Source organism: Leucopleurus acutus, assembly GCF_964270905.1.
Source record: "Leucopleurus acutus genome assembly, chromosome: 4".
Lineage (NCBI taxonomy): Eukaryota > Metazoa > Chordata > Mammalia > Artiodactyla > Delphinidae > Leucopleurus > Leucopleurus acutus.
The window spans coordinates 63,596,678-63,609,706 of record NC_139146.1 but is presented as its reverse complement, the minus strand read 5'-3'; the positions used below and the strand labels follow the sequence as shown (position 1 = coordinate 63,609,706).

Sequence of the window (13,029 nt, the reverse complement as noted above, 5' to 3'; positions counted from 1 at the left end):
TCCTGAGATCATTTCTTTATTCTTTCTTGTTTAGAAGATAGTTTGAAAGTGCTTGTTAGAAGATAGTTTTCTTAGTGGAAAGTGACTCAAAAATGAAGTCTCAGTTCAAGGCCTCCTTTTTATAAAAAAGGAAGTGAGTATGAGGTAAGCTGTATAAACAAAGTACCGCAGAGATGAAACTTAAACCAGGAAGAAACATGCCATCAATGTACTTGATGAGAACACATGTGTCATGTGAAGAGACATGACAAATACAGCCCTCCTTAAATTACTTTTGGCCATGGTAATCACGTTCATTTTAATTTTGCCAGAATATTTCAAGACACCAAACAGTGAGTATTTAATTACAATCTATTTTTTCTTTTTTAATTTTTAAAACTTATGTCAGCTAATGGTTACAGGAAAGGCCTTTGTTTTTGAGTACATGTTGTGTGGGCTGAAGTTCTATGCCTGAAAAGCTAATAAAATGAGATTGCAATTTTAGTTGACTGTTATATAGTACAGTATAGTACAGTACTTAAGTATTGTAGCATACAACAATGAAATGAAAAAATGAAAAGAAATACTTGAAATCTGTAGTCTAGCTTTCAAACATTGAGTTTACAATAATCTCATAATATGATTTTGCTCTTTGAAAGTTTCCTTCAAAACAGTTTTAATTATGCTTTTACATTCTGGAATTATTTTATAAAGAAAGTAACATTTACTATGTTAAAAATGCTTGAATTCCCTCTATCACAACTATTTCACACACATCACTTACTGTCACTTTATGGAAATGTATTTAGATTTTTTTCAAAATAAGATGGGTGTAAATTTAAGCACGTGTATGCCTGTGCATATTTGCAACTAGAGAAAAATGGAACAAAATTAGCTTTGTGTGTATTTCAGAAAATTGTGATATTGCTGAAACCTAGGGTAGGAAAATAAATAGATGTAAATTTAAACTATGTTTATGTGTCAGTAAAAGATTTGAAAATATATTAGTGTGATTGTTTGAATGGTAATTGTGCTCCCTAGCATTTTATAAGAAGAAAAAGTAAAAAGAAAATGTTGTGTTCTATCATTAAAAAGTTATCATATGAATTTGATTAAAATCAGAGAAAAGCTTATATTTCATGACTTTTTGCAATGATTATTTATTATTGCATATACATAATACTAAGTGGCCAGATGAAAATACTTTTGCTAATAACATTTGGTGACATATTGCAATGATTATTTAATATTGTATATACATGATGTAGAGTAGCAGATAAAATTTTTTTGATAAATAAACACTATGAATGTCCATTTTGTGAATAATTGAAGTTTTTAAATTACTCTTGGTTTTCTGGCATTATGTTGCTTAGATTAAGCAATCATAGCATATATTTTAATTCTTGATTTCACTGAGTGAAAATATAAAAGGAATAGTTAGAATTGGAATGGAGATAACCTATTTCAATTTTTAAGCTATTGTGGGCTGAGGGGTAGCTCATTTAATAGCTGTCTAAGGTAGATCAGATAGATGTATCTAGCACCTCTAAAGAAAATCAGGTTGGATCTAATGAAAACCAGGTAATCAGTCTAAAAGATTTAATGATCTATTTGCTAAGTATTGGTTAGTGTTTTGTGAGAACTGGTGACTACAAGAGCATGTTAAAAGTTTTTCTTTTGGGGGCAGATGTCTCGACAATAATCAACCATCATTGATAATGATTTTGTACTCTTAGTTTCTTAACTGATTACAATAGCTTCCAATACTACCTTTACTGCCTCCTAAAATTTAAAATACCCATTTCTCTTTTCCTTGTCCGAGAGCAACGTAGATATTTCCTCCAACTCTTTTTAGAGTGATGGATTTATCTGAGAATTTTGTTTCAAAGGAACTCTCCTTGGAACCAACAAACAAAACTGTTTGAAAAGCACAATTTTGTCCTAATATCATTTTGTGGTAGAAGGAATTTTGCACAGAGCTGCCATAAATGAAAAGTTGATTCTTAGGCAAAATATTTTACACATGCAATAGTGTAATAATAATGCTTTATATTTTATAATGGTTTATGGATCACCAGGAGCAAGTTTATGTATCTTCATTTTATACAGTTCTATATTGATTAAACTAAGGGCACATAATTGTTTTGTCTTTTTAAAAAATAATATTTTTTTTTTCTTTTTTTTGCGGTATGTGGGCCTCTCACTGTAGTGGCCTCTCCCGTTGTGGAGCACAGGCTCCGGACGCACAGGTTCAGTGGCCATGGCTCACGGGCCCAGCCGCTTCACGGCATGTGGGATCTTCCCAGACCGGGGCACGAACCCGTGTCCCCTGCATCAGCAGGCGGACTCTCAACCACTGCACTAGCAGAGAAGGCCTAAAATAATTTTTAATCACAATAAGTTGCCTATGAAATGAGTTGACTTGTTAACTGATGTATTTCATAAAATAAAATATCTAGTAAGATTATTTAGATGATAAGATAAAAGAGTTCCAGAAGTGCTAAAATTAACCTTGAGAGTTTCCCATGTAGTCTTACCCTTCCTATCAGTTACTTGTGTCTTTTTTCCATTCTTATATTCTATTCACTTTAATTTCTAAGATAAATATTATAAAATGATTTTTACTTGCAAATTATTTATTGATACACTGTCTTTAACATGTCGAATGAATTCAAAAGGAATCTTAATGAGGAATAATGTATTCACCAGGTTTAATAGATTTGATTTCAAAATAATAAATCCTCTGAAGGCCTAAGTTAAAAATAGAACACTGTGTTTGATCATTTTTCATCAAGAATGTATCTGAATAATCATTACACAGAATATTCAATTATTATAATTACATAGTATAAGCTATTTAGTCTAACTTTAGCAAAGATGGGGAACTTCTTTAATGGTGTTTGGGACTTCTAATGACTTTACAATGGTTTGCACTGGCAAGATAGCTTATTCTAGTTTTCAGTTTATTGGAAAGGCAGCTTATACTAAGACACAGTAGTTAATATAACGGTTTCATACTCTTATATTGCATTAGATAATAGAGATATAAAAGGGTATGGATATATTTTTATTCAGAGTTCTTGAAATTAAGGGAGCTGGGTTGTTCCAAATAAAAGATGTTTTACCAACCTGCTTTAGGTGGACTTACAGTGTTTAAGAGAGAGAGAGAGACCTGGTTAACTCATATAAATCTCAGTGATCTTTATTTATTCTTTCACTTATGAATAGTGTCTAACTGTACGAGGAACCCAAGGCTACAAAAATGAAGGCAATTCTTCCTTCAAAAAGTTTTCAGTCAAGGGGAGGACTGACTGGTAAATAATTAAATACAATACTGTAATCATGAAAATAGCAACGTTAAAAAGATGCAATGGGAACATAAAAGTTGCTTCCAGTCCTGTCTGGGGGAGGATGTTTCTTCCATTTTCATTCACAAAGAGAAATAATTGTCAGAGTTCTAATGATCACCCAATATTTCTCCTTCGCTACTTGCAGGAGCACTTTCTAAAAGAAGCAATTGTTATTGATTTTCAAATAAAATATATTCGTATTTATATCTCAGAAATTCTTGAAGCCAGAAATTTTAGTGAGTTATGTGAGTATATCCCTGACTGTGGTGACGAGGACCAGGAATAGCACAGATGAAAACACCTCATACCTAATTTCATCTAGCTGTTTTGACTTCCTCTCTTACTTTTTTTTTTTTTTTGCGGTACGCGGGCCTTTCACTGCTGTGGCCTCTCCCGTTGCGGAGCACAGGCTCCGGACGCACAGGCTCAGCGGCCATGGCTCACGGGTCCAGCCGCTCCACAGCATGTGGGATCCTCCCGGACCGGGGCACGAAGCCGTGTCCCCCGCATCGGCAGGCGGACTCCCAACCACTGCGCCACCAGGGAAGCCCGCCTCTCTTACTTTTAAGAGCCAAACTGACATACACTATGTTTACCAGCTTTCATTTCCCTTCCACTTCACACTTTCTGATGGAAATGGCTGTATAGTGAGCAGTGAAATGGAAGAAGACAAAGGATAAAGGAACCTCAAACACTTACAAACTATAGGCTAAACCCTGAAGTATATGAGCGTATGTACATATTACTTATGTCTATATTATAAAGACCAGTGTAATCAGGGTAACTGCAATTAATTTGAGAAATTCTCATCTTAGTTCTCAAAAAATGGGCACTTTATTTTCTTATTGGCTGATGCATTAATAATTTAATCAGTAATCCCCAATCAGGTCTGGGATATAGTCATGACTATTAAAAAAAGTTTTTTAAAAATTTAACAAATATTTATACATACATCTGCAGGTATTATACACCAAGTACTTTTACACATAATAACTCATTTTAACTCATTAAAGATTTCAACTCATTAATGGTGAAGCATCATTCTCAAGGGAGACTATTCTGAAAACCTACAGGAAGAAGGAAAAAGCCTAGATGGATAAATTTGCTTTTTTTAAAGATTTTATTTCTTACTGATTTTTCTGAATCATTATAGTTTTAAAATGGCTACTAATGGACATGGTATTTTTACATATATATCTTAGACATACGTACTGGCAAAAAAATTACTGCTGAAAATAATGCTTTTCACTGCTTTGGCAGAATTGGCCTTATTCTCTCATAGGTGAGGTTACAATACCAATAACCCTTGCTTGAGAAGCTTTCTCATTACATGTCTCATTCATCTGCATCGGTAGATAAATGTTCTCTCGGAATATCTTTTTTGTTTTTATAGAAAAAACGGCTTTCTCTAAAACATTAATATGGTAATGTATATTCCCCTTATACCGCTCTGTTTCTTTTCTCCATATTATTTACTTATTTATTGTTTATATTTTTTGTTGCCCGATTTCTCCAAATAGAACGTAAGCTCAATGAAAATGAGGGTTTTTTGTCTGTTTTGTTCACATTTCAAGCACTTAGGACGTACCCGCCACATTAGAAGGCACTCAGTTTGTGCTTAAGTGAAATTTCTGAGTCATATTGTAAAGGAAATTAAAAATATTATAAAGGAAATAAAAAAGAAAATGCTTTCTGGAAGAAAGTATTTCCCATCAGACCCTCACAACCATCTTTTAATTTAGGTAGGTCAGGCATTTTTATCCTCATCTTACATTTCTGAAACATAAAATTTCACCACAAACCTAGAACTTTTAGGTTGTGCACCCTCTGAAATTTATTTCACAGAATCTTTTACTTAAAAGATATGCATCACTTTACCCTGAATCATTTACCTACCATTTTTTTCCCCAATGGAGAATTTCACAGTGTGCATTTACTTCCCTTGTTTTGACAAATAAAACCAGTAGTCTCTTTCTTATGTCCCAAATCTGCCATTCATATACTGCGACCATAGGTTAAAAGTAATCTCAAACCTTGCCCCTTCCTCCTAGGAAATATTTTATATTGTCTTCCCCAAGTGATCTCTGAATAAATCCATATTCTCTCTAGACTGCCCTTTTCCTCATCTGGTTAACACCATGGATATATCATCCATACACAACATGATATTTTTTCACCCTTTCCCGCTCAATATTGCTAGAGAAGCTTCAACTATTGTACTCAAATGGAAATATAATTGAGTTTTTGCTATTGAAATTGATACTCTTTTGAGTCTATGCCAGTTGTTAAAGAAGCAGACCTGTGACCAAAGGAAAGCAATATATATTAACTAACGTCTCTGTAAATTAGGCAGGTAAGCCATGAACTTCTATCCTGGCAACCAATATGCATATTTTAATTCTTGTGGAATAGAAATTTATCATGGCATATCTTTTATGCAGTTTATGTGGTTAGAGACAAGAATTTTTTAATTAAAAATTTTAAATTTAAGTATAATTGACTTACCATATTCTATTAGTTTCAGGTGTACAACATAGTGATTTGATATCTTTATATATTACAAAATGATTGCCACAATAAGTCTAGTTACCATCTGTCACCATACAAAGTTTTTACAATATTATTGATTATATTCCCTATGCTGGACATTACATCCCTGAGAGTTAATCTCGCTCATCTATTTCACTCTTCCCCTCACCCCTCTCCCCTCTAACAACTACCAGTTTGCTCTGTATGAGGCTGTTTCTGTTTTGATATGTTTATTTTGTTTTTAGATTCCACATATAAGTGAAACAATACAGTATTGGTCTTTCTCTGTCTGACTGATTTTACTTACATAATACCCTCTAGGTCCATCCATGTTGTCACAACTGTCAAGATTTCGTTATTTTCTATGGCTGAGCAATATTCCATTGTATATACAATTGACCCTTAAACAACACAGTTGTTAGGGGTGCTGACCCTCCTTAAAGTAAAAAATCCATGCATAACTTATAATTGGCCCTCCAAACACGCAGTTCCTCCACACCCACCCACTGTTCTGCATCTGCAGATTCAACCAACTGTGGATCTTGTAGTACTGTAGTATTTACTATTGAAAAAAATCCATGTAAAGTTTGGACCCATGCAGTTCCAAACCTGTGTTGTTCAAGGGTCAACTGTGTATACCACATATTGTTCATCTATTCATCTGTCAATGGATACTTAGGTTGCTTCCATATCTTGGCTATTGTAAATAATGCTGCAATGAATATAGGGATGCATATATCTTTTCAAATTAGTATTTTTGTTTTCTTTGGAAAAATACCCAGAAATGGAATTGCTGGATCATATGGTAGTTCTGTTTTTATTTTTTGAGTAACCTCCATACTATTTTCCATAGTGGCTGCACCAGTTTACATTCCCACCAGTAGTGCACAAGGGTATCCTTTTCTTCACATTCTTGCCAACACTTATTTGTTGTATTTTTATAACAGCCATTCTGACAGGTGGTATCTTATTGTGGTTTTGATTTGCATTTACCTGATGATTAGTGATGTTGAGCATCTTTTCATGTGACTGTTGGCCATCTGTATGTCTTCTTTGGAAAATGTTATTTGGGTCCTTGGCCCATTTTTAATTTAGTTGTTGGATTTTTTGCTGTTGGATTGTATGAGCTCTTTGTGATATTAATCCCTTATCAGATACACTGTTTGCAAGTATCTTCTCTCATTCAGTAGGCAGCCTTTTCATTTTGCTGGTATTTTCCTTCACTGTGCAAAAGCTTTTTAGTTTGACATAGTCCTGTTTGTTTATTTTTGCTTTGGCTTCCCTTGCCTGAGGAGATAGATCCAAAAATATTAATAAGACCAATATCAAAGAACTTACTGCCTATGTTTTCTTCTGAAGATTTATGGTTTTAAGTCTTACATTGAAGTCTTTAATCCATTTTCAGTTCATTTTTGTATACGGTGTGAGAAAGTACTCCAGTTCGATTCTTTTGCATGTATCTGTCCAGTTTTTCCAACACTGTTTATTGAAGAGGCTGTCTTTTCCTCACTGCATATTCTTGCCTCCTTTGTCATAGATTAATTGACCATTTAAGTGTGGGTTTATTTCTGGGCTCTCTATTCTGTTCCATTGATCTATGTATCTGTTTTGTGCCAGTAATACTCTTTGATTACTGTAGCTTTGTAGTATAATTTGAAATCAGGGAGTGTGATACCTCAAGCTTTTCTTTTTTAAGATTTTTTTTTTTTAAACTATCCGGGGTCTTTGTGGTTCCATACAAATTTTAGAATTATTTGTTCTAGTTCTGTGAAAAATGCCATCCTTGCATCTCTGGGATAAATCCCACTTGATCATGGTGTATGATCCTTTTAATGTATTGTTGACTTTGGTTTGCTAATATTTTCAGTGATATTGGCCTATAATTTTCTTTTTGTTTTTGGTGGTGTCTTTATCTGGTTTTGGTATCAGAGTGATGCCATCCTTGTAGAATGAGTTTGGAGGCACTCCTTCCCTTTAAATTATCTGAAATAGTTTAAGTAGGATAGGTATTAACTCTTTTTAAATGTTGGGTGGACTTTACCTGCAAAGCTCTCTGGTCCTGGACTATCGTTTGTTGGGAGTTTTAAAATTATTGATTCAATTTCATTATTGCTAATCAGTCTGTTCATACTTTCTATTTCTTCCTGATTTGGTCCTGGGAGATTGAACGTTTCTAGGAATTTATCCATTTCTCTAGGTTGTCCTTTTTATTGGTATATAATTGTTTGTACTAATCTCTTATGATCCCTTTGTATTACTGTGATGTTGGTTGTAACTATTCTGATTTTATTTATTTGGGCTCTCTCTCCTTTTCTCTCTCTCTCTTTTAAAAATTTTATTTATTTATTTAATTTATGGCTGCGTTGGGTCTTCGTTGCTGTGTACAGGCTTTCTCTAGTTGCAGTGAGCAGGGGCTGCTTTTCGTTGCAGTGTGAGGGCTTCTTATTGCGGTGGCTTCTCTTGTCGCAGAGCATGGGCTCTAGGCACGCAGTCTCAGTAGTTGTGGCTCACGGGCTTAGCTGCTCTGCGGCATGTGGGATCTTCCCGGACCAGGGCTCGAACCCATGTCTCCTGCATTGGCAGATGGATTCTTAACCACTGTGCCACCAGGGAAGCCCTCCTTTTCTCTTGATAGTCTGGTGAAAGGGCCATCAATTTTATTTATCTCTTCCAAGAACCAGCTCTTAGTTTCATTGATCTTTTCTTTTCTTTTCTTTTTTTCAGTCTCAATTTCATTTATTTCTGCTCTGATCTTTATGAGTTTTTTCCTTCTGCTAACTTTGTCTTCCTTTTCTGGTTCCTTTAGGTGTAAGGTTAGATTGTTTACTCATTTTTCTTGTTTCCTGAGGTAAGCTTATATTGCTATAAACTTTCCTTTTAGAACTGCTTTTGCTGCACCCCATAGATTTTGGATTGCTGTGTTTCCATTTTCATTTGTCCAGGTATTTTTTTATTTCCTCTTTAATTTCTTCAGTGACCCATTGGTCACTTAGCGGCATATTCTTTGGCCTCCATGTGTTTGTGTTTTTTCCAGTTTTTTTCTTGTAGTTGATTTCTAGTCTCATACTGTTGTAGTCAGAAAAGGTGCTTGATAAGATTTCAATCTTCTTAAATTTACTGAGACTTGTGTTGTGGAGTAGCATGAGATCTATCTTGGAGAACATTTTATGTTCACTTGAAGAGAATGTGTATTCTGCTGCTTTTCTATGGAATGTTTTATGTATATCTATTAAGTCTGTCTGCTCTAATCTGTTGGCCAGTGTTTCCTTATTGATATTATGACTGTATGATCTGTCCATTGATGTAAGTGCGGTGTTAAAAGTCCCTCACTGTTGTTGTGTTACTGTCAATTTCTCTCTTTACATTTGTTAACATGTGCTTTATGTACTTAGGTGCTCTTATGTTGGGTGCATATATGTTTACAGTTGTCTTACCTTCTTGGATTGATCCCATTATCATTACATAATGTTCTTCCTTGGCTCTTGTTATAGTCTTTGTTTTGAAGTCTATTTTGTCTTATATAATTATTGCTACCTCAGTTTTTTTTTTCATTTGCATGGAGCATTCTTTTCCATCCCCTCACTTTCAGTCTGTGTGTGTCTGTAGATCTGAAGTCAGTTTCTTGTAGGCAGCATGTATATGTGTTTTGCTTTTGTATGCATTCAACCCTGCTATATCTTTTTTTTTTTTTTTGTGGAACGCAGGCCTCTCACTGTTGTGGCCTCTCCCGTTGTGGAGCACAGGCTCCGGACACGCAGGCCCAGTGGCCATGGCTCATGGGCCTAGCTGCTCTGCGGCATGTGGGATCTTCCCAGACCGGGGCACGAACCCGTGTCCCCTGCATCGGCAGGCAGACTCTCAACCACTGCACCACCAGGGAAGCCCATGCTATATCTTTTGATTGGAGCATTTAGTCCACTTAAATTTAAAGTAATTATTGATAGGTATGTACTTACTGACATTTTGTTGATTGTTTTGGGGTTGTTTTGCAGTCCTTATTTGTTCCTTTCCTCTTCTTTTGCTCTCTTGTGATTTGATGATTATCTTTAGTGTTATGTTTGGGTTCCTTTTCTATTTTTTGTATGAGAATCTATTATAGATTTTTGGTTAGTAGTTACCAAGAGGTATATATGACAACCTATAATATATGTAATTGTTTTAAGTTGATGATCTCTTATGTTTGCATGTATTATAATAACCCTGCATTTTTACTATCCCCCAAATGTTTAATGCCTTTGACATCATATTTTACATTTTTTTGTTTTGTGTATCCCTTAACTACTTATTGTAGATATAGATGATTTTACTGCTTTTGTTTTTTAACCATCATAATATAAGTGGTTGATCTACTGTTTGCTTTCACCAATGGGATTTTTCCCTTTGTAACTTCATATTTCTAGTTGTGGTCTTTTTTTTCCACTTAGAGAAGTCTGTTTAATATTTCTTGTAAAGCCAGTTTAGTGGTTCTGAACTCTTAGCTTCTGCTTATCTGTAAAACTCTTTATATTTCCTACAAATCTGAATGATAGCCTTGCAGGATAGAGTGTTCTTGGTTGTAGGTTTTTTTCCTTTCATCATTTTGAATATATCCCTTCTGGCCTGCAAAGTTTCTGCTGAAAAGTCAGCTGAGAGTTTTATGGGAGTTTCCTTATACGTAACTAGTTGCTTTTCCCTTGCTGATTTTAAGATGCTCTTTAACTTTAATTTTTGCCATTTTAATTAGAATGTGTCTTGGTGTGGACCACTTTGGGTTCATCTTATTTGGGACTTTCTGTACTTCTTGAACCTGGATGTTTATTTCCTTTCCCAGGTTAGGAAATTTTTTAGCTATTATGTCTTCAAATAAATTATCTGCACATTTCTCTCTTTCTCTTCTCCTGGGATCCCTATAATGCAAATATTAGTATGCTTGAAGTTGAAAAAAATTCCTTTTTCTGTTCAACTTGGATGATTTCCACTACTTTGTCTCCTAGTTTGCTAATCTTTTTCTCCGTATCATCTAATCTATTGTTGATTCCTTCTAGTGTGTTTTTTATTTCAGTTATTGTATTCTTTAGCTTTGGGGTTCTTCTTTATATTATCTCTTTGTTAAACCTCTCACTGTATTCATTTATTCTTCTGAGTTCATTGAGCATCTTTATGATCATTGCCCTGAATTCTTTATTGGGTAGATTGCTTATCTCAACTTCACTTAGTTCTTCTGGGATTTTGTCTTTTTCCTTTGTTTGGAACATATTCCTCTGTCTCCGGATTTTGCCCAGTTCTCTGTGTTTATTTATATGTATTTTTTAGGCCATTTACATTTCCCAGTCTTGGAGAAGTGGCCTTATGTAGGAGAAGTCTCATGGGGCCCAACAGAACACTCCTTCATGGTCACTGGAGCTATATGCTCTAGGGGTACTTCCTACTTGGCTGTAGGAAGTAGGGGTACTTCCTACTTGGCCCTTCCGTTGTTTTGGGGCCAACTACTGTTTGCACTCTGGTAGGTGGGGCTGGCCCCTGGCTGGTTGGCTGCCAGGCTCTGCTTGTGTGGTGGCTGCTGGCCAGCTGGTGGAGCCAGGTCCTGGTGCAGCTGGCTGTGGGGCCTGCGGGGGCCTGGTGCTAGTGGCTGGCCTGCTAGTGGGTGGGTAAGCCCCTGATGCTAATAGGCTGGAGGGAGGACTCCAAAACAGCACTTTCCAGCACCTGTGTCCTTGTGGTAGAATGAGCTCCCAAGAATGGCTGCCACCAGCATCTACGTCCACAAGCAAGAATCTCAGGTGCTTCCCACGTCGCTGGGAGGCTCTCCAGGATCAGTCTGACCCAGGCTTCTTTCAAGCCTACTTCTGTGCTGAGACTTGGGGGGTGTGAAATTTTCAGTGGAGTCCCTGTTTCCTACAGCCCTCTGACTCTCCCATATGTAAGCCTCTCTGGCCTTCAAAACCAAGTGTTCTGGGGGCTCATGTTTCTGGTGCAGAACCCCTGGGCTAGGGAGCCCAAAGTGGGGCTCAAACCCCTTGCTCCTTGGAGAGAACCTTTGCAGTTGTGATTATGCTCCCATTTGTGGGCCACCTACCTGGAGGCCTGGTCTTGACTGTGCCACGTCTCTGCTCCTCCTTCCCATCTAATTGTGCTTTCTTCTCTGTATCTTTAGTTGTGAAAAATCTTTTCTGCTAGTCTTCAGGTTGTTCTCATTGATAGTTGACCTATAAATATCTGTAATTTTCGTGTGCCCATGGAAGGATGTGAGCTCAAGATCCTCCTACTCTGCCATCTTGTCTACACCTCTGGCAGCTAATATTTTTAAATTGCTGAATTTAGCTACAGAATATCCAGTAATGATGAAAGATCTTTAGAAACAATTAGCTACGTTTTGTTTGGTTTGACTTTTTTTTTAAAGACATAATTTACATATAATAAAATGGAAAGGTCTTAAGTGTTCAGTTTCATGGATTTTCACAGTTGTATGCACCTATCTATCACCCTATACAAGGTACAGATTGTCATCACTCTCAGGAAGATTCCTTCTGCTCTTTCCGATCAACTCTCCTTCCAACCCCAAGGCAACTTTCTGGCCTAGCTCACCATAGTTTAGTTTTGTCCCTTCTTATACTTCGTATTTTTTTAAAAATATATTTATTTATTTATTTACTTGGCTGCACCAGGTCTTAGTTGCGGCATGCGGGATCTACTGCCCTGACCAGAGGATTGAACCCAGGCCCCCTACACTGGGAGCATGGAGTCTTAACCACTGGATCACCAGTGAAGTCCCTTATACTTTGTATAAATGGAATAATCACAAAGTATCTACTTTTGGTCTGGCTTCTTCAGCTTAGTATAATGTTTCTGAGATTAATCCATGTTATTGAGTGTATCAGTAGTTCCCTTCTGTTTATTGCCAAGTAGCCCATTGTCCAAATACACTACAATTGTCCTTTCAACCACTGGGTTGTTTCCAGTTTTTGGCTATTATAAAAATGCGGTTATGAACATTCTTCTACAGATCTTTGAATAAATATATATCTTCATTTCATTGGATAACCATCTAGTAGTGAAATAACTGAGTATACTTAATTTTATAAGAAATCACCAAATGCTTCTCCAGAGGAGTTGTACTCACTATAACTCATGGTAAAATTTATCTTCTCTGGTTTATATCTAATATATTGGACCAATAACACTTAGAATATAT

The 13,029-nt window shown here is 36.0% G+C and overlaps 1 protein-coding gene across 2 annotated transcripts in view; it reads left to right on the top strand.

Moving 5' to 3' along the window:
* Positions 1–244: 244 nt before the first annotated feature.
* The window catches only part of TMEM156 (transmembrane protein 156), a gene marked incomplete at both ends in the record, with an annotated part of 49,426 nt that continues 36,641 nt past the window's right edge, over positions 245–13,029 (top strand). For both annotated transcript variants that reach the window (XM_082838846.1, XM_082838845.1), the window contains one exon: positions 245–332. In XM_082838846.1, the coding sequence (XP_082694972.1) occupies positions 245–332 (88 nt within the window). The remainder of the gene's footprint in view (positions 333–13,029) is intronic.